The sequence below is a fragment of the Rhyacophila brunnea genome, unplaced genomic scaffold (assembly GCF_057557595.1).
Source record: "Rhyacophila brunnea isolate RB1 unplaced genomic scaffold, BYU_Rbru_1.0 scaffold_24, whole genome shotgun sequence".
Lineage (NCBI taxonomy): Eukaryota > Metazoa > Arthropoda > Insecta > Trichoptera > Rhyacophilidae > Rhyacophila > Rhyacophila brunnea.
In genome coordinates this window covers 13,393,456-13,417,152 of record NW_028232904.1, presented here as the reverse complement: position 1 = coordinate 13,417,152, position 23,697 = coordinate 13,393,456, and the positions used below count along the sequence as shown (strand labels likewise).

Genomic DNA, 23,697 nt, shown 5'->3' with positions numbered 1-23,697 from the left:
CCACTGACAGCTGCTGTCAAAATAAATTCGCATGTCTATAAAACAGTCCATACACTCAAATTCATTTAACAATGTATCTCAATATGGATATTGATAGTATTAATTCGTTTGGCATGTAGGTACTTGCAGAATATTATTTTACTTTTATACGCCAGTCCGCAGAAATACAATAATATGTATTTATAGTTATTGCATTTATAAAATGCATTTGTCATATTTTTGTCATCGTTTAACAAGTGTTTTCTGCTAAGGAAATTTTAGTTATGACAAATGTTTCTGCATTCCACACTAGGTACATATTAAAAAAATATGAAATAGGTACTTTTTGTTACCCTTAATAGATAGGTACCTCATAAATATGTAGATTAAATAAAATAATTATTTCAACTTTTCTTATTGCGGTTGGCACCCGGGCGCATAGACTATATACGGGCGGCAGCCATCCTGGCGCGGCCCTGAAAGGCTCCTTCTTGAAGGAGATTGAACATAATAATAATATTAGTACGACATCTGTCAATATAAACGCACACTTATTAGTTGAAAAGAAGATACATTATAATAGTGTATGTACTTATTTAATTTTATCGCTGGAATCGAATTAGTGTATTTTTTTTATATGTATTGTTAGACAAAATAGTTTAAATACGAATTACCTACATACTCAAATATTATTTGCCTCATGAATAAATAATTATTGTAGGTACAGACCTACAAACTTTTCTGGAGAATGGCCAAAAATGGAACTACGAACTACCTCAGGACGCCATATTGAAAAACGTCATTTGAATGTCAGATTTTGTCAGTTACGAGTCGTGATTGAGTAGTTTTCGACAGTGGCTTCCTTATTTCATTCTCCAGATAAGTTTGTAGGTCTGTAGGTAATTCTAAAAATGTAATAAAAACATTATTAATTTTAAATTTTGTTGATTTTATTTTCACAACACCAACATCATAGCCATTGATGGCGGATATTATTATTTCGAAAATCAATAATTAACAGATAACTCCAAAGATATTGGAATATATGAATATTATTTCTCTTGCTTTATGGATGATTTCAAATAGTAAGTTCTTGAAAATTAATAATAATTACTATTGAAAAGAAACTAGAATAATAATTATTGTTATATTTAATAATATTGAGTAGCCATATTTTTGATTATTTTTTTTCTTTCTTATGTTACCATACTTGACAGCAGCTGTCGTATTGTGCAATGATTTGGACCAATCACGTTAGACCACGAAAAGAAATAATGGAGTGTAGTTCGTGTGTCATATTTTTATTCAACTACTAGTAATAGATAAAACATCTCAACTATAACAAATTATCTAGATAGTCGCCAACCATGGACAGTATTCAAAAATTAAATTGGCAGAGATTAGCGACATGTCTACTTTTTTTAGCATTAGAATTATTATTCGGAAGTGAGTGTGATATCCTAACCTATCTCGTACAAAATATTGAAATATCCAAATGAAAATATTAAACAAACCCAGTGAACAATCTGCTCCTAATAACTTAATCGTTCCATATGATTGAAAATGACGATCAAAATAGTGAAGTTATTGATGTATCTCAAAATCCAGCCACATTTTCAAGTAGTCGGCTGGTTCTATGATCATTTATTTTGCTGCCAAATAATACATTTTAATCTTGTTTTAATTAAGCCGCTATGAATGTGTTATATTCGTGCAATCATGTATTGATTATTCTGGTGATTAATGCTATTATTCTGTGTTAATTTGATTGTTTTATGTCCAGTTACAGAACCAGTATCGGCTAGTTCCGCGGAAGTAAATAAACATTTAGAACTAGGAAGAGATTTCCTTTCCCGAGGACAGCTGTCGGACGCCTTAACACATTACCATGCCGCTGTCGGTGAGTGCTTTTGTTATTCAAAATATGACGTGTTCATGTAAACAAATTGAATTGATTAGAAATCCGCTTCGTATGCATTTTTGTATGTACTTAGTCGGTTTACGTATATTATCTATGGTCCGTAAGTACTGTCATTTTGACATCACATGGAATAGTATTCCAAATTCCAATATACCAGCGATTTACAGAATAATATTTCAAAAATATATTTAAAAACAAAAAAAAAAAACAAAGATATTTCTCGAATTCTCCGTTATGTTTATGTGACAAACAAAAAACTTTCATTTTCAACACGTCCTATAATTTTTGCCGAAATACTATCATTTCTTAGACCGCGTACTATAATTCGATGACAAAAAGAGAGCTGAATTCCAAAATGGCGACTGACAGCTAAAGATGGCGGAGGACCAGTCACAACACTCACAACCACCATTTATTTATAACATTGGTTGAATACACATGACTTGTCTTAAGTTTCTTTCCACGCTCAAATGATCTATAATGTGTTTCTGTGATGAAATCATGTGTGTGAAATTGTCCGTTTCTGAGAAGGTGAATGCGAAGAATTGATAACAATTATTGCTTTATTAATATTATTGATTTTTCCTACTACTGTATACTGTGAAAGATCATTCAGCGTAATGCACTTCATAAAAAACAAATATGTATCGAAGCCAGTTGACAGATGTAGAAGCAGCTATGCAGCTCGAATTGGGAAAAAAGAGTATTAAGGAATTTACATTTGCATTATTTTTAAATAAATAGATACTTATGTACTAAAATGTTCAAGTTTCTTTGATTAAATGGACTTGTCTATAAATAAATTGATCCATTTTTTTAGTAAATAAAATTTAGCTTTAATCTTTTCAATCACAACAAAAGTTAAATTTGGTGCGGCCACCAGACGTTTCCATAGAACTTTCAATGTCAATTGTGCGGGCACAGTTAAATTTCACATGAGAACCACTGATCTATAGTATAGAATAGATGAAGCGTAATTTAATTAATATTAACGCTTAAAATAGGTTACTAAGATTAATGACTAAATTAGCAGCTGCATTTCAACACCATTTTAGATTAAAGAGATCAAACAGACAATTATATGAGGCATATGTCTAGATCAGCATTTCCCAATTATTTTTTATCACGGAACCCCTTTATTATGTAGAACAATATTACGGAACCCTTTTAAACGTGGTACGTCAAAAAAATACTCCACAGAGGAATTTTTTTTTATTTTGCAAGTTTGAATTCTTCAAGAAAATTCGTAAGTAAGTGTCATAAAACAGTCATATTTTCTCCACAACTGTGATGTCTGAAACTTGAATTTGATTAGAATAGATGTTTTATGAACTATGTGCATTTCGAACACAAAATATCGCAGACTTGTAACAACACCATAATATTCCACAAGACAGGACAGACTTGACAATTATTGTAGACAGATACAATACACAAGTGGCGTAATATGTCATACTGAAACATCCAAACAGCTGCCAAAAATAGCAGATATAAATTATAGTTTATGATTACTATTTAATAATTTATCTATGTTTACTAATTCACTAATTTTCACTAGTTTTGTAATTAAAATATTTCATAAATGCATCCTTCTAGTTATAGTCCTAACATTTTGGATCGACCCCTCAAGTATAATTTCTATGTTATCTTTGAAATATGTAGAAGGCGACCCCCGCAACTACCTCACATACTACAAAAGGGGCACGGTGTATTTTGCCCTGGGGAAGGCGAAGTTTGCCCTCTCCGACTTCAGCAAAGTGCTGGACATCAAGCCCGACTTCACGGCTGCTCGGCTGCAGCGGGCTAACGTCCACATGAAACTTGGCTCTCTCACCGATGCCGCGCAGGACTATTACGATGTGGTAAGGCCATCAACTTGTCAATATCTTTTGCCATAAAATGTTTGTAAATAGTGTTTATGCAATGTTTATTTGTTCACATGCAGATGTATCTTGGCTTGGATTAAGCATGAGGCTCTTTAAAAGGTTCCTACGTCACAGACAATACAGTATTATTTTGACATGTGTATAATCATTGCATCACGCATGGATTTGACTAACTGCCAAGACACATGCCTATTTAAATTGTTCGACATATTATCATTGGTCTATCTTTTAAATCTTATAAATCCCATTCTGTTTAAAAATTAGGTTTTTTTTGAATATCACCGAATATCAACCTCTGTGTAATATTCTTGCACACATAACATGTCTGATTATTTAAAAAATATAAATATATAATCCAGTCCATATCCATATAGCAAATATTTTGCAATCTTCGGAAATTGTTGTTATTTTGTGTAGGTCTTTTTTATTTTAGAATTTTTTTAAATTAAAAATCTGCTATCAAATATATGCATTCACCTGGTCATCCTGCAATGGGGCTTAATTCATATCTTTGATTAATATATAGTTTGTCACATAATGCTAGTTGTCAGATGGGGCAATGTTTGTGAAAACCACGAAAGGCTTCACCTGGCAAGAAAAGAGTTTCTTCAACACATTTGATTTTTACACATTCGAATTTTCCTCCAGCGTGAATGTCCAGAATCCATCGTATGGATGTAAGCAAGTTTTTATTTAAAAGAATTTATTGTTCACAGCTGGTAGTGGAGCCTTACAATGAGGAGGCGACCCTGCATTACCAGCGCATTTCGGAGCTGTCGGAAGATATGCAGCTTGCAGAGGCTTATTACCGCGGACACGACTACGCCGCCGCCACAGAAATGGTGCAGCGGATCCTAGAAGTGTGTCCGTGGGCTTCACATCTGCGCCAACTACGAGCTGAGTGTTATATTGCACAGGTACTTACATTATCTAATGCTTTCATTTAGTCTACAGTGAATAAGATATAATATTTTCTAAGTGTCTACACTATACGACAAATGGCAGACAGACATTTTTGTTCCTACCGAATATTAAGTGACACATGGAGATAACCAGACTGACTTCAGATCATTGGATTGGCCAGTTGTTAACCGGTCATGGTGGTTTGACTGTTCTGTCAACTTGGCCCTATAGAGTCCCATATCATGCATAATAAGCGAATCGTAAGATGGCGGACTCCGTTGATTTGCCATACTTATAGGATAGGCTTTAGCTATATTTTCATAGATTTAACATATTGTATACAATTTATGACAGTTCATAGGGCAATCAGGACTATTTTGGTCTCCCCACTCCTTGGTGATTATTAAATAACAAATAGTTTGTCAATGTATTGGTTTTGGCTGCTTGTACAGAATTGACGAGGGAGTGTCTTTCCATGGGAATTTATGGCAAAATTTTTCAATTCAAATATCTGCTTTGATACGGCAGTATGTGAGATATATGAAATGTCAAATTAAAGTCGACTTTAAGTATTTTTTGGCAATATCTGCATATAGAATCATGTACTTATGTAATTATTAATTGGTTCAATCTGAAATTAAAAAACAGTGGAATGTCATAATAGAATAACATAATATTAACACTTAACTCCAAAACCAATTAAAAAAGTGATAAATGTGATAAACATATCACATTTAACACTATACAGGCAATTAATTATCACGGAAAGTTACGTCAAACGCGCTATCTTTTAACACGGTCTCGGATAGAGTACGTCAATTACAGATCGAGATGTGACTATTTTTTAAATTAGTAGTTAGCCGGCGCCGCCTTAACTTACAGTTACCTGCGAGCTGTCAAATATTGTAGGTTATGTTCGATTATCGTTTGTACACAAATTCGCTTTGGGTAGGAATGCCATACACGAGCACACACGACCTTGAGACTTATTTTACACGACATGTGTACCAACTTACATTTTCACCGTATTACCAATTATTCTAGATAACCGCATTGTTTCCATGTTAATTTGGAGAAATAAAAATAACAAAAATGTGTTAATTATTAAGAATAGCTCTGCTGCGGTCCTCGTCTGTTTCAATTTCATACGTTTAGGCTCCATCTCAATAATAGAAGAAGGTTATTTTCAAAATCTTTTCTACATACACTAATATTATGTATATACAGTCGAACTTGGTTATTACGATCGCGGAAATAGCGAGATCTCGGGTGTAATGTGGAAACATTCGTTGAGATTTTAGTTTATGATTTTCTCCATACATTTATTCACTTTTATAAAGAGCTACTTGTCGGGAATACCGAGCAAAACTGTTAATGTGTGGATCGTTTAAAAACAACATTTTCGACCCTAAACAATAAAATCCGACCAGACAGTTAACTAGACAGATGCCGCCGGGATCGGATTACGTTTATGACACTAGTTAAGTGTCTAAGTACCTAATTGGTGTTTTCGCCGACAACATTGAAAAAGTATCCACGTATCGTTGAAATTCCATGTAAAAAATCTAAGCTTTGTGTAGTCAGTAAGGTACCTACCAGCACCGGCGGCTCGGCACTCCATTACAATAAACAACTTCTAGTTTATGAATGCTATGCTTGTTTCGGGGATTTTTACGATGGTTTTCAGATTTTTTATATTCTATGCTTAGATAGAACGTGGCGAGAAAAATGTTATATAACGATATAACTAGTAATGCTTGTAACGGGCAAATTCAGTCGGTCCCATTTTCCTCGTATAAACCAAGTTCGACTGTAATTAATAAGTTAGTGTTATTCAGTTTTTTCGTGAAATTTTATCATTCATTACTTAAGAGGTACATACGTAATTGCCATTATAAAATAACACTATCTGCTATGTTTTATCAAAATGAGATGACATAAAAATTAAATAATTGTAATAATTGCAGCTTCAGCCAATAATAATTATATCGTAATGTTTCATGATAACGTTTACGACCGATAAAGAAGAAAAAATGTAATTTATTTTAAATGAAATATAATCCGTATCGTGTTTAGTGTAGAGGTATTTGAAATATTATGTAATTAGTTGATATTATTTACACAGCATTTCAATGGTATCATTCAAAATGTCAAAGTTTGTAGGAAGCAAATATCTACCTCACAATACGGCTTTCCTCGGTCTATATACGGCCTTCAGTTTAAAGAAATACTTTTCTATAATATAATATTATGTTCAATACTTTGGACGCTGTAGACGCACCTGGCGCGTAATGACCAGGCGGCCGATAGATGTAATTAACATGAATTTTAAAGGTGTTAATTAAAAAGTCATTATCTAGTCAGCAGCGAATGAGTTTATTGGTCCAATATCAAAATGGCAGCTATCTACTACACTCTACCAGGGTCAATCTTCAACTATAAAAAACCTATTATGTTATATGACTGAGGACACAGGCGTTACTAATTAACCATAAGCACTTATCTTTCACGATCACAAAGAAATTCTCAATTTTCCATTCATCGTGAAAATGATCAACACAAACAAAGACCCATCCAAACTAACCGTCCCGCACTACACTCGGTATTAATCAAGCGTATCACGTGGCCCTACGCTTGGATGTGAAGCATCAGCAGTTTTATACGCCTGGTAATGTCTCGTGAGCAGACCCAAGTCTGAGGTCACCACGCTCTCAAGTGAGCTTTGACTGAGTTTACGGATTGGGAGTGATGGGGCGGCGTAAGGGGGGCCCGGTTTGGCGGGTCGACCAGATAAGTGAGATAAATACAATACAAATTTGCTCTAATTGGCACTATGTTACTATAAGAATATTAACATTTATAATACGTGGTTTTGCGATGCAATTTTTGATTATTGTGTATCGATTCTCAAAAACTCCATAATTCAAGTGGACATATTAAAAAATACACCTTAATTTTAACACCATTTGGAAAATGCTACCGTAGAGTGTCGCTGCCTTTAACCTTAGCGATAGGTAGGGAACTCCGCCAAAGATCCTGTCCTGGGGGCCGCTTTAGGCTGTGGGTGCCATGCATTGCACTCTCTACTATACAAAGAGCCTACCGCGCGACAGCAAGGGGAAACTATGCTCTTTGATGAAATTTTATTTGATTGTACATTGAAATAGAGATGGATCGTATTAAAAAAATTCTTTCAGGTTTCTAACACTAATTCAAGGCTTGTTATCTCAATGCGGCCATTCCAAATATACATCAGAGAACATGTCTGAAGCTTTCTACAAAAGAACCGCGTAATGCGAAATGTCTTGCAGCTTTAGTAAACTTATCGTCAGCTTCTCTTTCATATAGTAAAGGCCCAGAACAGATCAATAAAATAGAAATATAAAACCCATCGCTATGGACCACGGTTTTGAAGCAGGGTACTTCATGACAGTGATGTCATAAAGCCCAAGTGAAAAAAAGTGCGCCTACTGTCCTCAGATATTGAAAGCACGTTACATTTATGTGACAAACTTTAATGCATATTATTATATGGTAGGCGTGACTTGAAAATAACATATTCTTTAACACTTGTTTAAGTTTATCCCATATTTTTCCACACTTGACATTTGTAACATGTTATAACCACACCCAGTAGATTAATTTTTGTGTTCCCTGAATAAACACTATATCTCCAAAGAAAATTTTTTTTTACGTGTTTGCATTAAAAAGGTTCTGAAATCGCAATCAAGTGTTGTGATACAAAAGATTCAATGGCCTCTTCCAAGATTAGTGCAAACTCTTTGGTTATTTAATTCAATCTTTAATCTTTTACAGGGAGATATTCTGTCTGCCGTATCGGACATCCGGTCGGTGAACAGGCTGCAGCAGGATTCCACGGGAGGCTATTTTAGACTGGCCACCCTTCTTTACACGCATCTTGGACACGTTGCTGATGCCTTGAAGGTGAGTCCAATAGCCGTATCTTCAATCATACCTGCCCTTTAAATGTACATCATTGGTTTACTTTTGACCTATGCCCAAATGCATAGAATAGTACTAAACACTAATCAGCTGTTATTCAGATACTGTTTAACATGAATACGTAGTGTATAATGGTATGCACACATGATAGGCAGGGTGTACCGGTAGTGCGACAAAGATTTAAATAAATTTGATAGCTGTCATAATAATATTTTTTTTAACCAGAAAACAAATTAATACAGTCGTTAATGTCTTGTTTCCGACAATGCAAAATTATTATGAGAGACGCAAATATAAAAGACTTTTTTTTGACCATGTCTGATCCTAAGAAGATCATAGGGCCTCCACGAGTGGAAGTTTGTTTTAACAGATATTTATTTTTACGAGAAATGGATGTTAGCCACTTGCTCAACCATTAGGTCCAAACTCTGATTCCAAACACACGCTGAAAAACAATACGTGTATTTGCCAGACCCAGGATGCAAACCTTACAAGCCTATGCGTAAGTCGCTCGGTCATTGCGACTAGCAGTATTAAATATGTTTTATTATAGTATTCATATGTCGACACTACATTGACATCTATAATGCCAACAGACACCGTCTCAATAATATATTAAATTTTATTGCCATGCCACTAAAAAATGTACCAGTGTTGGAAGACACTGTAGGTAGGTATAAAACACTGATAAAACAACTATTAGATTATTTAAATTTTATAATTATGTATTCAATTTATATTGTGTAGTTTTCATACATTTACCATTGTATATCAATATAAAAGATTTAAATAATAATCAAGCGATCGGAATTTAAAAAATGGCAAAAATTTTGATACAGCCACAAAAGAAAATTATTTATAAGTAATATGATTATAGTATCTATATATCGTTCCATGCATTTCATTGCCCGAATAACTGAAGGTTATATGAAGCCCGTGGTGACCTAGTTGATTGCTAATTATATTATGTCTCATTCAGGAAATCCGCGAATGTCTGAAGTTAGATCCTGAACACAAAGACTGCTTCCCATTGTATAAGAAGATCAAGAAGATCGACAAGTTCCTGACTGAGGCCCAGAATAATCTGGATGCCAGGGAGTTCAAGGAGTGCATCACAGAGGCACAGAGGGTGCTCAAGAATGAAGAGGAGGCCGGTATGGTCATCTTCGAGGCTAATAGACTCCTGTGTACGTGTTCTAATAAGGTAAGTGTTTTTTAAATTACATTATGTGACGTTATTACACCGATTTCTAGCTTGGAGCCATATCCCTGATGTAATTATGAGACGGTTATCAGTACTTGAAACTAACGTAGCCATCTGGTTTTCGCATTAGCAATAGCATTGGTCTTATAATTGGTTGATTTCTTTTTTTTTAACCACGTCCAATCCTAAGAAGGTCATATGGGCCTCCACAGGGTGGAGGTTGTATTATCAGATTTTAATTTTTACGAGAAATGATTAGGTCCATACTCTAGATCCAAAATAACATGTGAATTTTTTTTGCCCGACCCGGGATTCGAACCCACGACATTATAGGCTGACATGTTAGTCGCTCGGCTATCGTGGGCATAAATATAATTAGCTGAGGTTTTCAAATTCCACCAACATTGTAATTTAAAGCGAGGTAATGATGATGAAAGCTGAGGTCACGACAATACTCACACTGACGCATTGTTTACAAACAGGATGTTTCAAATGTTTAAAACGACTTTTACACGACCTCTCACAAACAAAAGATCCATCGAACTAATCAATAAAGGAACAGACTGTAAAAGCGTCTGGAATATTCTAAACATCAACGTATCAACGTAACGTAAACAGACAAACGGCTGTTTCTCTTAGACGTTGTGCAATGTCCGTTGCCTCAAAAACACACCAATATACACAGATTTCGTATCTGTGGATGGCCTCAGCTTTCATTGCGCGACCTATACTACATAGTACGATTTGTTACTGGCTTCAGGAGTTACCCAAATATTAGCTATGAATTCCTTTATGAACACTTAATACGATAGCTTAATGGATAAGACTTGTCACCAGTACAGTGAATGATCACTAGTGTGATCGAATCCTACTTGGTCCAACTTCTAATTCTAGTATTTTTTCGGTACTGTTCGGTTATCAGGAATACAGCGGAAAACACATTTTGAAAATAGCTGACAAACTGGATTATTTGTTAGGTTAACCTAACCAAACCTAACCTAACCTAACCCAACCCAACCTAAACTAACCCAAACTAACAAATAATACAGTATATCGGGTATTTTCAAAATGTGTTTTCTGCTGTATTCCTGATAACCGAACAGTATCATTTTTTCTAATAAGTATGTTTCTGTTCTTTTCAAAAATATGTTTTAGTAGATTGTGATTTTATTAGTTTTATCATCTATTTCAGGTTACAAACCCATCATCACAGTGTTGACTGAAAATAACTTATTGATATACAATTATTATTGTCTTTTCCAGGACGAACAGTACACGCCAGCAATTGGATTCTGCAAAGCAGCGTTGGATATTTTAAAAGATATTAATGTTTATTGCGAAATGGCTGAAGCGCTTATAGGATTAGAAATGTATGATGATGGTGAGTCGAACATTCAATATTTTACTTTTATAAAACTCATACAAAGAAATTGGACTCAAGATAAAAGGAGGCTTATTATACGCATTCCGTATTAGGGATTTTGAAGGCAGTTCTAATAATGATTGTATCAGTAACAAGTTCATTATTTTTCATCTTCTATTGACAGCCTGAAAACAAAATGGCAGCTCACATTCTGGTTTTTTTATGTGATCATTTTACAAAAAATAATAGTCAGTGTATTTGTTATGGCTACCTGCATAAAATTGACGAGGGGGATTCTTTCCATGGTAGTCATGGGAAATGATACACTTAAATTTGAACACAAGTCTTCGCATCAATTACATCGTCTTGTTCTTACTGATTAAGTCATTTAAGTCACATTCGCACAATAATTTGCATCAAACGCATTGACGGAGGTGATACCTTTGTCTGTGTTCTTCAAAATGATGTAACATGGAAAGATAGTGTGCGTAGGTAGCTTAGAGATCATTGCCTAAAAAATCAGACGTGAACCAGTAGTGATATGATTTATCTGTTGCAGCGACTCACACATACCAAGACGCTCTGGCCATCGATGGTCAGAATCCTCGCGCCAAGGAAGGTGTGCAGAGGGCACAGAAGCTCCAAAAGCAAGCCGAGAAGAGAGACTATTACAAGATTCTTAATGTTAAGAGGTAACCGTTTTTACTATGACTGAACTTCAGCCAATTATAATTCTAGTCTTGTATGTAACACTTACAGCCTGTAAAGCCTCAATTACATTGAGCTTCTTTACGAGCTGTTTATTGGCGAATTTACAATCTGCCTGTAAAGACGCCCAGTGTAATCATCGAATAAGCTAATAAGCAGGTTGTAAACACTCTACCGAGAAAAGTTGAAAGCCGGTCAACTTTATACCCTACACGCCGGCGTGTGGGCCTACTGCGTCTGCGCAGTAGAGCGCAGTACCAACCTCCCGGTAAAAAAACCAACTATGTTCTGTCAAAATAGTGGCTGGCTTGTGGCTTTTCAGCGAATGGACAGTTTTGTGTGTAATCATCAAATCGTAGTAGCTGAACCGCCCGCTTTTAAATTCGCCAATAAACAGCTCGTAAAGAAGCTCAATGTAATTGACGCTTAAGCAGTGTTCCCTGTAAGGTGTACGCGCGCAAACCTACCAAAATGTGTCTGTACACATGTTTTCATCCCCCGCACAGTCCTCACACAAAAATATGTCAAATGCATCATATGCTCCGCAGCAAATATGCAAGGAGAATTCACATCTGGATTTCGAAAATTATATTTGTTATTTAGATTTTTGTTTTTTTTTTCAGATCGGCAAACAAACAGGAGATAGTGAAAGCTTACAGAAAAGCAGCGCAAAAATGGCACCCCGATAATTACAGAGGGGATGAGAAAAAGGTGGCGGAGAGAAAGTTCATCGACATCGCCGCTGCCAAAGAAGTAAGCGTTCATCTCATACTTTTAGTCCATCACTTAAATATCTGACCAAGTCTGCTGTATTGTTTTATTAATTTGTCACCATATGAAAACTTTGGCAATTTTTTCACAAAGTTTCACAAATTCTCACGAATCCTGATTTGGAATTCATTTATTTATTAACAGGAGTGAACATTAAAAATTAAAAATTAATGACGAACATGACATGGAACATTTAATAAAAAACGTGTACATATTGTGTAATACAATAAAAAGTGTGAAATAATTTACATACAACAAAATTGGAGTTTGTCCGTTTGTTCGGTGGTTATAACTCAAAAACTACTGGACCGATATTGATGAAACTTGCACAGCTTATAGACTACAGTATTGTTACTAACTTAGTAGACATTCATCTCGATATTTTAAAAGAAACTTGCTAATAATAACATGTAATTATTTTAAAAAAATCGTGTAAATGGTATGAGTACAAGAAAGTGCGCTGAACAGCATTCTGAACTCTTTCCCATGCAAGTGGAATATATCAATACACTAATCGATTTGGTTGAAGAGAATTATTATTGCTCTCCCAATAGACATCACAGATGGCAGATTACATCTCCACCTTGTCAGAAACAGAGGTCACTTAGTAGAAACAGCAGATTTCTTACTTAGTCCATATCTATGATGGTAGCCAGTCTTCTTGCATCTTCGTTGGTCAACATGGTGTATTTAGTCGGGAAGAATGCATAGATCTCTTTTTTATTCAACCTTATATAATATGTAGCTGCATTTTTGCTATTGCTTTATGTAGTTTGTATGCAGAAATATGCTGTCGAAAGTGACGCAACACAATGATTTTAAGATAATAGTTTATAAATAATTCGTATAGAACAGCTTTACAGTATGTATTTATTATAGCCAGGTGAGGTTCTCTTCCGGCATCTGCAGCATGTGGCCGTGCCAGGTCCAATGTCGCCTCTTCACTCTCAGCGTGATGAGAGGCTGCTCGGTGCATTAAAACATAACGACCCTTATTATTATTACAATATATCTGATTTAATTGCCGTGTTGTTTCAGGTTTTAACCGATCCCGAAAAGAGGGCTCAGTTCGATGCCGGCGACGATCCTCTGGACCCTGAATCCGGAAGAGGAGGTCCTCACGGAAACCCATTCCACCAATTCCACCACGGAAGCCCCTTCCAATTTAAGTTCCACTTCAACTAAAGTTAAGGACCCAGTGAAGCGAAACAACACCCAAGACAAACAATGTGTTACCTTCAAATAAATACAGTTGTTAATTTATTCTACATAGCATGAGATAGCCTTTAAAAAATTACAGACTTATATGTTTTATCTTTATTTTCATATCTAGATAAAAAGAGATAAAAGATACGAGTATGGAATATTTTAATGGTGTACGTACACTAGAATATCTTATATCAGCGTGTCATGCTATGTCGCCCAATTTTGCCTCACACATAATATCACAAGGTCGTATGCAATAAAGGAACATGCAACCTTGCGGTGTTGAAGTGGCAATTGTTATAGAGCAAAAGTTGTGTCATATTGTAATCTTAGGGCCTGATGCATAGAATGTCGATGTTACGTAAAACTAAATACAATCCTTATGCATAGATGATATTTTACCAAAACAGTCAATAACATGACAAATCAGGATTGTTGTCGTTACTGTGGATAAAGTATACCCAATATTATTCACAAAATTGTCCACCGATTATTCGATTAAACGCTTGCAAACGATTCAGTCTTTTTGGTTGGTGTTTATCTGCTTGTTTTTTCTGTTTATAAAACGTAATTATTTGACAGTGAAGTTTGCAGTTTAGTTTCAATGTTTTCCCACCATCTGTTTATCGAAAAACGTTAGTTCTTAGTTCTTATTTATCCAAATATCGGCTGACTAGTAATTAAGTAAACTAATTTAAATAAGTACATACCACTATGCATACGGCCCTTTGGTTTTACCATTATTTCTACAACAGAGCATTAATGTTAAGTCACTGTAAAGAAGACTATTAATTTTTTACTTTAAACATCGTATTGACATCTGTGACATTTAAAAATGTCTACTTTCAATACAACAATGTGAATTATTCAAATGTAACTAAGTAATTGTTACATAACACCCTCCAAATGCTAGGCCTTGTTTGAAATAAATAATCAAAAGAATTGAATTGTAAACACTTTCGGATATGTTGTATAATCACCATTTGTACATAGTAATATTATAATTATATGATATAGTACATTATGCTTTGTACATATAAAACGCTAATGGGGCGAACACATTACCATCACGTTGTGTGCTGTCACAGTAAGCTCTTGCTACGGAAAAAAAGTGTACAATGTCTCTTTTTGGTATTTAAAATGTTATCAGACTGATGCTCCCATCCTGTAACAGATTTTGACAGTGGCGGCTTGTCCATATGCACTGCGGTACTGCAGGACCCCCACGCAAATTGAGACAAATGTAATAATATACATAAATTTATGTATGTTATATGAAAATATCAATATTATTAAGCGTGTAATCAGCTCGCCCGCGCATCAATACATCCAATGTCCAATAATAATATTATCATACACCGCGGTAGGTACTTGATTTTGCACAGTACCGATTTCAATAGAATATTCTCGAGTGGGCGACGGAGGGGCGCGGGCAGCGTTTCTCGCAGCTTCGTACTGCCGGGCAGACAGTCCGATTTCAGATTTCTCCGTTTCTGCGTCGCGCGTGAGTAAGCGCGCCACAGCGAGGAAAGAAATATAGCTATGATTTATTAAAATTGTTAAAATTTATTTCTGCAAGCAATTTATGCAAAGTTCTTTGTTTTAATTATATATATAATTAATTATTTGTATTTAATTTTGATATTAATAGTAAAATATAATCCAAATAAACATTTATTTTGATTTTTAATCAACCGCAAATATCTTATCCACGAGCCGCTACTGGATTTTGAACCAAAAACGAATAGGAATTGTCAGTTAGCAATATTTGCTGAAATGGCCAGAACAACAATGAGGTCACCTCATGCGTATCACTCTACATCATCAACCGCACGTGTCAGTGAATGTTTTTTCTATTTTCTGCTGACTTTTTTTGACTCACTCTTTGTTTTTAATGGTTTTCTCTATGGATTTTATATTAAATTATTATCTATGTCTGGTGTTTTCGTATATTATCTATAGTCTGCTGGTTGGGTTCTGTTCAAAATATTATCTATGCATGCAATATCGCAAATAATTTTAACGTACGCACATGTAGAAACTTAGAATTACTTGAATCATGAAAATCATTCAAAATATTAATAAATTAGAGTTGGCACTTTCCATACTTGGATTTATAGAGATTCAAAATATATTGTGGAATGACGAAACCATAGACTACATTTATCAGCATGACAACATGTGACGTGATGGTAATGTGTTCGCCCCATAATATTCGATATATTTCAAACAGCTTAATTATATATAATGAAAATACGCATCCCTTGGTAAAAAACCATAATGCATTTGAAAACAAAACATGTTTATAATTAATTATCAAAATCGACAAATTAAAATATGTTTTATTATAAAAAATCTTATAAACGCGTGAAGAGTACAGTTTGTCCTAAATTATAATACATAAAGATATTTGCACAAAAATAATAACATAAACCTATAATAATATTCTCTTTTTATACAAATTTTGTGAAATTTATCAGAATAACTTTAAATCTCTTTGTAGATAGGTTTTCAATATTTTTCGTCTTTTCTTATTACAATTCATTCTCTAGAATTTGCAGCTTCAATTATTACAAAGTTATATGTAACATTTTTTTTAAATATATATACTTATTAGAGTTTTGAGTTCGTGTAATAGTACGACATTATGTCACACTTCTGCAAATACATAATATAGACAACTAATTATTATTCTGCACCCTTTGTAAGTCCTCATAATTTGAAACAATTCATTAAAGGTAACGTACAACTTTGTAATATTGAACCAGCAAACTGTATACAAATGACAGCTAAGGGTCTGTGCGTACTCATCGAAGCTGTACTAATTCTCTATGCGTTGGTTACCGCGGTAATTTGTTTTGTTTATCTATGACAACCAAATTAAAATGTAGTTTTCATCCGATGTCTCCCAGACGTGGTTTGACTATAGGCACTGAGCTGCAGTGCCCACTCGATAAGTCAAATAAAAATATAAAAATTATTATAATACATACTGGTTTAATATCACAAAGTTATAAATATGTAACAAAATTTCATATATAACTTTGTAACGTTAATCAGCGATGTTACAATACCATTATTTCTGCAAACGCGGTTCAATACTCCTAACATATTACATATTATATCACAAACTACCACTGTGGGGTATGAATTCTTGGAGAGCTATTTATTGCAACATGTACATTATAATTTGATCGGACTGTAGGTATATGTCTGTCTTATACATACATAGAGTTGACTTTCTGTGATACGATACTTTCCTTTAGTTAGTAGAAATCACTATGGAAGTTTTTTATAACACACGCAATATGTATAAACGTAATTATTGTTATCGAAATATGATTTGTCGATTGTTTGTGTATTGAATAACTACTAATTTAGTATCAGCTAGATGTTTTAACAGTACGATTTGTTTCTTTTTTTTCAATACGTACTGTATATTCTTTTACTATACCAAATATATTACATGTCTGTTATTTTAATTTACAATCATTGTTCTTCTGTTTACTGTTATCATTGTCCTCAGTGATTGATCCACTGCCTCCCTATACCTCCTTTCACAGCTCCTAGTTCTTCGCTACCACGTACTTGATGAGTTAGTCGATCCAGCTGGTTTTAAGATGGACCTGTGCCTATTTAGTGTTTCTTGAGTATGCCCAGTAACCACTGGATAAATATCCACTCATCGAACGACATATTCAGCTCATTGCCATTTTTAAGTTTGGCAACCTTTTATCACTGCTTCGTTTTTTGTGTAATTTCCGCATCATGCCACGTTGCGCCACTCTTAGGATTTCAATCTTTCTTACATTTTAAGAGTCCATGATTTCACATGTATACGTTAGCACTGGTCGCACAAATTATTGGAACACCTTAGCCACAACGGGAGAATTTTGTTTTACATTAGAAAAAAAAGTCTCGATTCGATTGCGATTTATTACATCTAGAGATTGCTATGCCAAAAGGGCATAGGTGATGATTTTCTATTCATTCTATACTAAACAATTGTAACTTTCGCTAAAGTTTCCCTTACATCCTTTTGCCTTCTAGTATGACTCAACTCAAGCTTTTGCCTCCACTAGTAGGTCCGGTCATCTATTCTCTTGTCTCCTCATCACTCCTGAGTAGCTACCGCAAACATCTCTTCTCGAAGCTCAGTATAGAGTCTTCGTAAGGTGCCATGACTTGCAATCATTAAGCAGCACCGTCAGGATGCAAGCGTCGAATAGGTGGTATTAGTAGTGCTTTTAACAAAGTACAGTTGTGAGTCCCAGACATTCCGCATCGAGTCGAATGATGCTCCAGCCATTCCCATTCTGACAGCAAGCTCTCTTTGCAAAGTGCCATCTCCTGGTATTTGAAGCTGTCGACACTTGACGTTTTGCCCGTCCGGATCAGGATTCTTGCACGATTTGCGTAAAATGTTGGTTTTTTAATTGGTAACTGTATCCGTGAATTGTGTGTAAATAAAACAAAATCTGTCATTTTTGTTGATAATGATTTTTACCTGTTCGGCAACAATATAGGTATCGACAAAATTTTATTATTTGGCATGGCTGCGAATAACAGTGTTTTTGCTTCTATCGACATGGGACTATTTTCTAAATACATTATTCACTTTAAAAAAAATACAATATAATCTCATGTCCCTTGTTAATTTAAAAAAAAAAATGTGTTTTCATTAACAAACTTATTTATTTTATTGCCATTAAAACAAATTTCATTTTAAAAAAAAGGCCTTTATAAGTTTTATGCAATTTTTTTAACACAGCCTAGTTTTGAATTATGTATTAACAATTAACAGGTCGAGTGTTGTATCCAACAGAAACGTAATGCCATCCGATCTTCAAAAGTTAGTCAGCAAATATATTAATTAATGGAACCATGAGAGAATTTTGAATTAAGCTCAATTTTGCATATAATAACCGACTGAAAACAGAAAGTAAACAAGTGAAATTCAGTTTTTTCTTTCTGTGCCATACCTATATCAGGACGCCTTACATTGGTGATCATTCTAGCAAAAGCATATCTGTCAATTTTTTTCTATCTAACACAGTTCTTCCAATTTTGTGATGACACCAGATTTGGGCATACGTATTCCTGTGCTTTCTGCCATACAAATTCGTATTCATTCTTCAAACTCTACCCTCTACCCTGCCATTTCATTCCCCTTGAATAAGGGTTGAGTGAATGGTTATTAACAATCCTCATCAACTCAGCTATGATACCACCACGCTGCGGTGATCAGAAATTCTCTGCCTGACGATATACAATATGATTAAAAATAACAGAACTTCATTCCTGTTTAATGTTTGGTTTTTGTCATATTTAAATATTGAAGTGAAATAACTTTCCCAGATACATAATACACATTATTATGTTTCACTCACTCACTTTATTTCTGTTGTCTTGGGCCCCCATATGCATAGAATGTCAACGTTATGTAAATCTAACTAATGACGAAAGCCATGCATAGTTTAAAATGGAATAACAGATGCAAAAGTCTTGATTAACAAGTCAACGTTGCGCTGTTTTTGATTTCAATTAAGTACCCATTAATTATTAAAATACTTTTTTATTGATATACAATATGCTTAAAATATGAAAACTGCACAATATAAATTGAATAAATGTAGTACTTATATATTATTATAATACCTTGAATTATTGAACGAATTGAATTCTTTTGTATATTTAATTTTTTTGACATTTTTCAAATTTTATTTATTAACCCGGCCGGCGCCGATGTCACACACCTTGTACAAATCGGCCAAATTCGCAATGCGCATGTGTATAAATCGATGCCACCGCGTCCATATTCATCATACGGGACTGATTTTTTCACGTAAATTTGGCCTGATTTGTCCTTCTCCTGCCACCTATGACATATTTTAAAAGCATTGGTTCTAAATATAAAATAATCACCAAAGTTTCGAACCAATTCGTACGGCCAAGTTTTGCCGGTCGACAGAAATCAGTTTGAACTGCGCGCCGCGACTGCGCAGTATACAACAGACTTTCAACCGAGCGGGCCATTGCGCGGGATTGTATTTATCGCATACAAGTTGAATATTTACCGCAATCGTTGATAAATACTTTTTTTGCTGTCTGGTGTACTTATCACATTAAAACTGGCATGATTAACTATTGAACGTATGATTTTATTTTATCGCGATTTTTAAAATACTTTTTGTACTGTCTACCGTGTCCCATTTTAGTGAATGTGAAAATTAATACTGATATCAATAACTATGGTGTGTGAGTTTAATGGTTTCTGTGATTTGGCGTTTCTTAATACTGTAGTTAAACATTTTAAAAACATTTCATAGTTTTATAGTGCGTAAATATGGAGGAAGAAAATGTGCGTACTAATGAGGAATTGGACTCAGATTATGACATGTCGGAAGAGGAATTGGAACAACATGAGACTGATCATGATGTTGACGATACGGACTCTGACGAGCCAATTGAATTTTTGCGGTCATGGAGAACTGGTCCGTATATTCCAATAGTTCACGAATTCAATGATTGTCGATCTGGCGTGACATCGAACGACTTGGACGAATCCTCTCCCGAATGTCTTTTCTTTGAACATTTTTTGAATAAAAATATAATGTCGGAAATAGTGAACCAAACGAATACATTTTTTAACCATTCGTACAGTGCGGGAGACCTCGGACCGAAATCGCGGTCACACAATTGGACAGACACGTCAGTGCCGGAGTTGTATACATATTTTGCCGTATCAATGCTGATGACTCGAAATAAGCACACGTCGATAGAGGAACATTGGAGTACCGATCCTTACCTGCATGCAGACATTTTTGGGAAAATAATGGCTAGAAATCGATACCAACTTATTTTACAAATGCTTCATTTTTCTGATCCTAGTGTGACCGCCTCAAATGATAGACTAGCTAAAATTAGATTACTGTTAGAACACACAAGAACAATTTTTAGGGAAACGATGATACCGTATCAGAATCTTTGCATAGATGAGAGCATAATCGTGTTTAAGGGTAGATTAATTTTTAAACAATTCATTCCTTCCAAAAGACATCGATTTGGAATAAAAATGTTTGTGATGTGTGACGTAATGACAGGATATATTATTGACTTTATAATTTATTGTGGGGAAGGGACTGACATACAAGACAATGAAAATCTCGGTATTTCCGGTGCGGTAGTGACAACGCTAATGAAAGACTATATCGGGAAAGGTCACACCTTATGGTGTGATAACTGGTATTCGAGTCCGGCGCTCTTTAAATACCTTCACTCTCACAAAACGAATGCTTGCGGTACAGTGAGAAAAAATCGTAAAGATATGCCAGAGTTCAGCAAACTGAAAAAGGGAGATACCGAGGCTAAGTACAATAGTCCACTTTTGGCTCTGAAATGGCACGATAGGAGGGATGTTCACATGCTATCCACCCTCCACGATGCATCATTTGGACCAACGGGAAAAGTGAACTATAGAACTGGCGAAAACATTGAAAAACCAAAATGTGTTATAGATTATAACAAAAATATGGGTACGGTAGATAAGTCCGACATGATGCTTAGCAACTTGTCGTGTATGAGAAAATCGATCAAGTGGTATAAAAAGGTCGCATTCCACATGATCGACTTATATTTATTAAATGCTTTTTATTTATATAAATTTATTAAATCTGACAAAAAAACATTGGGCGATTTTCAACTCTGTGTAATAAAACAACTAGTGGACAAATATTGTGTGAGAATTTCAAATGCACCCCTGCCTAAGCCGACAGCGTCAACTAGCGATAATCCCGTACGATTATTGCCCAAAAGTGCAACGGGACATTTGCCAGAATACATTTTACCGACACAAAATACCGATAAGCCTAGAAGAAAATGTTTCGTATGCGGGAATTCTAAAAAAAATCCGAAAAAAACAAAACTCTCTCGCTATATGTGCCCAACGTGTGATGTTGCGTTATGTCTGTCACCTTGCTTTAAAATATATCACACATCTAAAGAATTTTAAAATAGGTTTATTATTGTATTTGTTTTTTTTTTTAATATGTGAGTTCGTGTTAATTTATCAATAATATTCAATAAGTGAAGTGTTTGTGTAGTTTAAATATATTAAAAGGGTCCCCTTTATATTTGTTTACGACTCAACCCGAAGACATTAATATGTGATTTATCGATATGCACTTGAAAATTAGTAATGCTCGATTCGTGGGAACGTATGCACAAGTGTCGAAATATTACACACCGCGCAGAGCTCTAACTATTTGCTACAAAATGGCGACTGCGGTAAGTTCTTTCAAATTTGGATAGCATTCGTTTGTTCGAGTGTTTCTGATATTATAACTGATTTATTACGGTTTTTTAGTGTGTCGAAATTATCTTAATGGCTTTGGGTTCTCGACTGGAGCTGTGACATATTTTTTATTGCTTTTTTTAGTATAGAACAAAGACGATAATGAAATTCATGCGTAGTTATGGTGCGTCATACGATTTTTGAGGCAGGTGCCGGGTTAAAATAGCGTCAACAAAAATAGTGTAGACAGTTTGAATAACACAATAAAACTGCTAGTCTTTTGTATTTGCGTAGATAATTGGTACTCAAAATAATTTTGTTTCGTTGCGGATACAAGTTAATGACACTAAAAACCGTATGTATTTGATTTCTGGTTAAAATAATATGTAGTTATATGACGGCTGTCAGATTTGTTTCACTCTTTCGCCACTAGTGGCGCTACCTACGTACGCCCACCCACTGTATACTAATGACTAATCACTAGTTACCCAAATAATGGCTAATTGGTGATTAGTGACATTCTATGCATCCGGAACTTAGTATGTCATATTCATGGTCTTTGCCTTGTTTATATATTAAATTTCTACAAGTATATAAATGAGTGAGAGAACTAAATGATAATTTATATTAATTTATAATGAAAGAATGTGGATTTTGTATGTCTGTAATGTAAATAATTTTGATGAAATAAAGTTTATTGTTTTTAAAATATGTGTTTTATTGGATTTGCTAATGAAATTAACAATACAGTAGGTATTGATACTTTGTTGACACCCCTAGTCATAAGCCAAGTCTACACTCGGGACTTTTCCGTACGTCTCACGAATTGAACACGGCATGCGTCGTCGGCCCTCAAATCGGTTTGAAAATGGCTGCCATTTTGTGATGTAAGTACTAGCGCACAGCGATCCGACCGGCTTGGATTTCTGTTCAACACCCCAGCAGCTTCGTATTTTTTCGGTAAGATTCGGGTCGTTTGTGCAGTTGCTTGTTAATAAATATATTTTAGTCTATTGGTAGTCAATGTTAAGAATAGTTTATCATATTGGATGCATATTAGTAAGTATTGAAATATTACGATTTTTTGTAAAATTTCGACTGAAATGATGACAATGATCTTTATTGAAGAGTATAAGGCACATTGCGCATTATGGGATATAACCCATAAAGATTATACAAACAAACTGAAGCGCAGGTATATTATCTGACTTCACGAAGTGAAAGCTGTGATGAACGAATGTAGACACTAAAACGGATTCATCTCCTCTACGCATGCACAAAACTTCTCGGTGTAAAACCAGAATTTAAAAGTTGAAGAGGAATTGGGTGATGAAGTGACTAAATGTGGACTTAGCTATAGAAACCTTAACCTTTTCTATGCCTCACGATATTACTATGGCAGTATCTGACAGGCCGCAGATTAAATGTAGAGCAAAGCTCTTACTACAATCGCTGTAATACTGATAATTTGTGGTTTAGTATTTCATAATTATTCAGATA

The 23,697-nt window shown here is 34.8% G+C and overlaps 1 protein-coding gene across 1 annotated transcript; it reads left to right on the top strand.

Annotated features, from left to right (window-relative positions):
- Nucleotides 1-1,235: 1,235 nt before the first annotated feature.
- P58IPK (dnaJ homolog subfamily C member P58IPK) lies at nucleotides 1,236-15,008 on the top strand. Its single transcript, XM_085951662.1, has 10 exons — nucleotides 1,236-1,425; nucleotides 1,763-1,879; nucleotides 3,563-3,762; nucleotides 4,503-4,703; nucleotides 8,506-8,634; nucleotides 9,632-9,856; nucleotides 11,120-11,237; nucleotides 11,779-11,911; nucleotides 12,551-12,680; nucleotides 13,737-15,008. The coding sequence occupies exons 1-10, from the start codon at nucleotides 1,347-1,349 to the stop codon at nucleotides 13,881-13,883; spliced, it is 1,479 nt and encodes a 492-aa protein (XP_085807788.1). The 5' UTR covers nucleotides 1,236-1,346; the 3' UTR covers nucleotides 13,884-15,008.
- The last annotated feature ends 8,689 nt before the right edge of the window (nucleotides 15,009-23,697 follow it).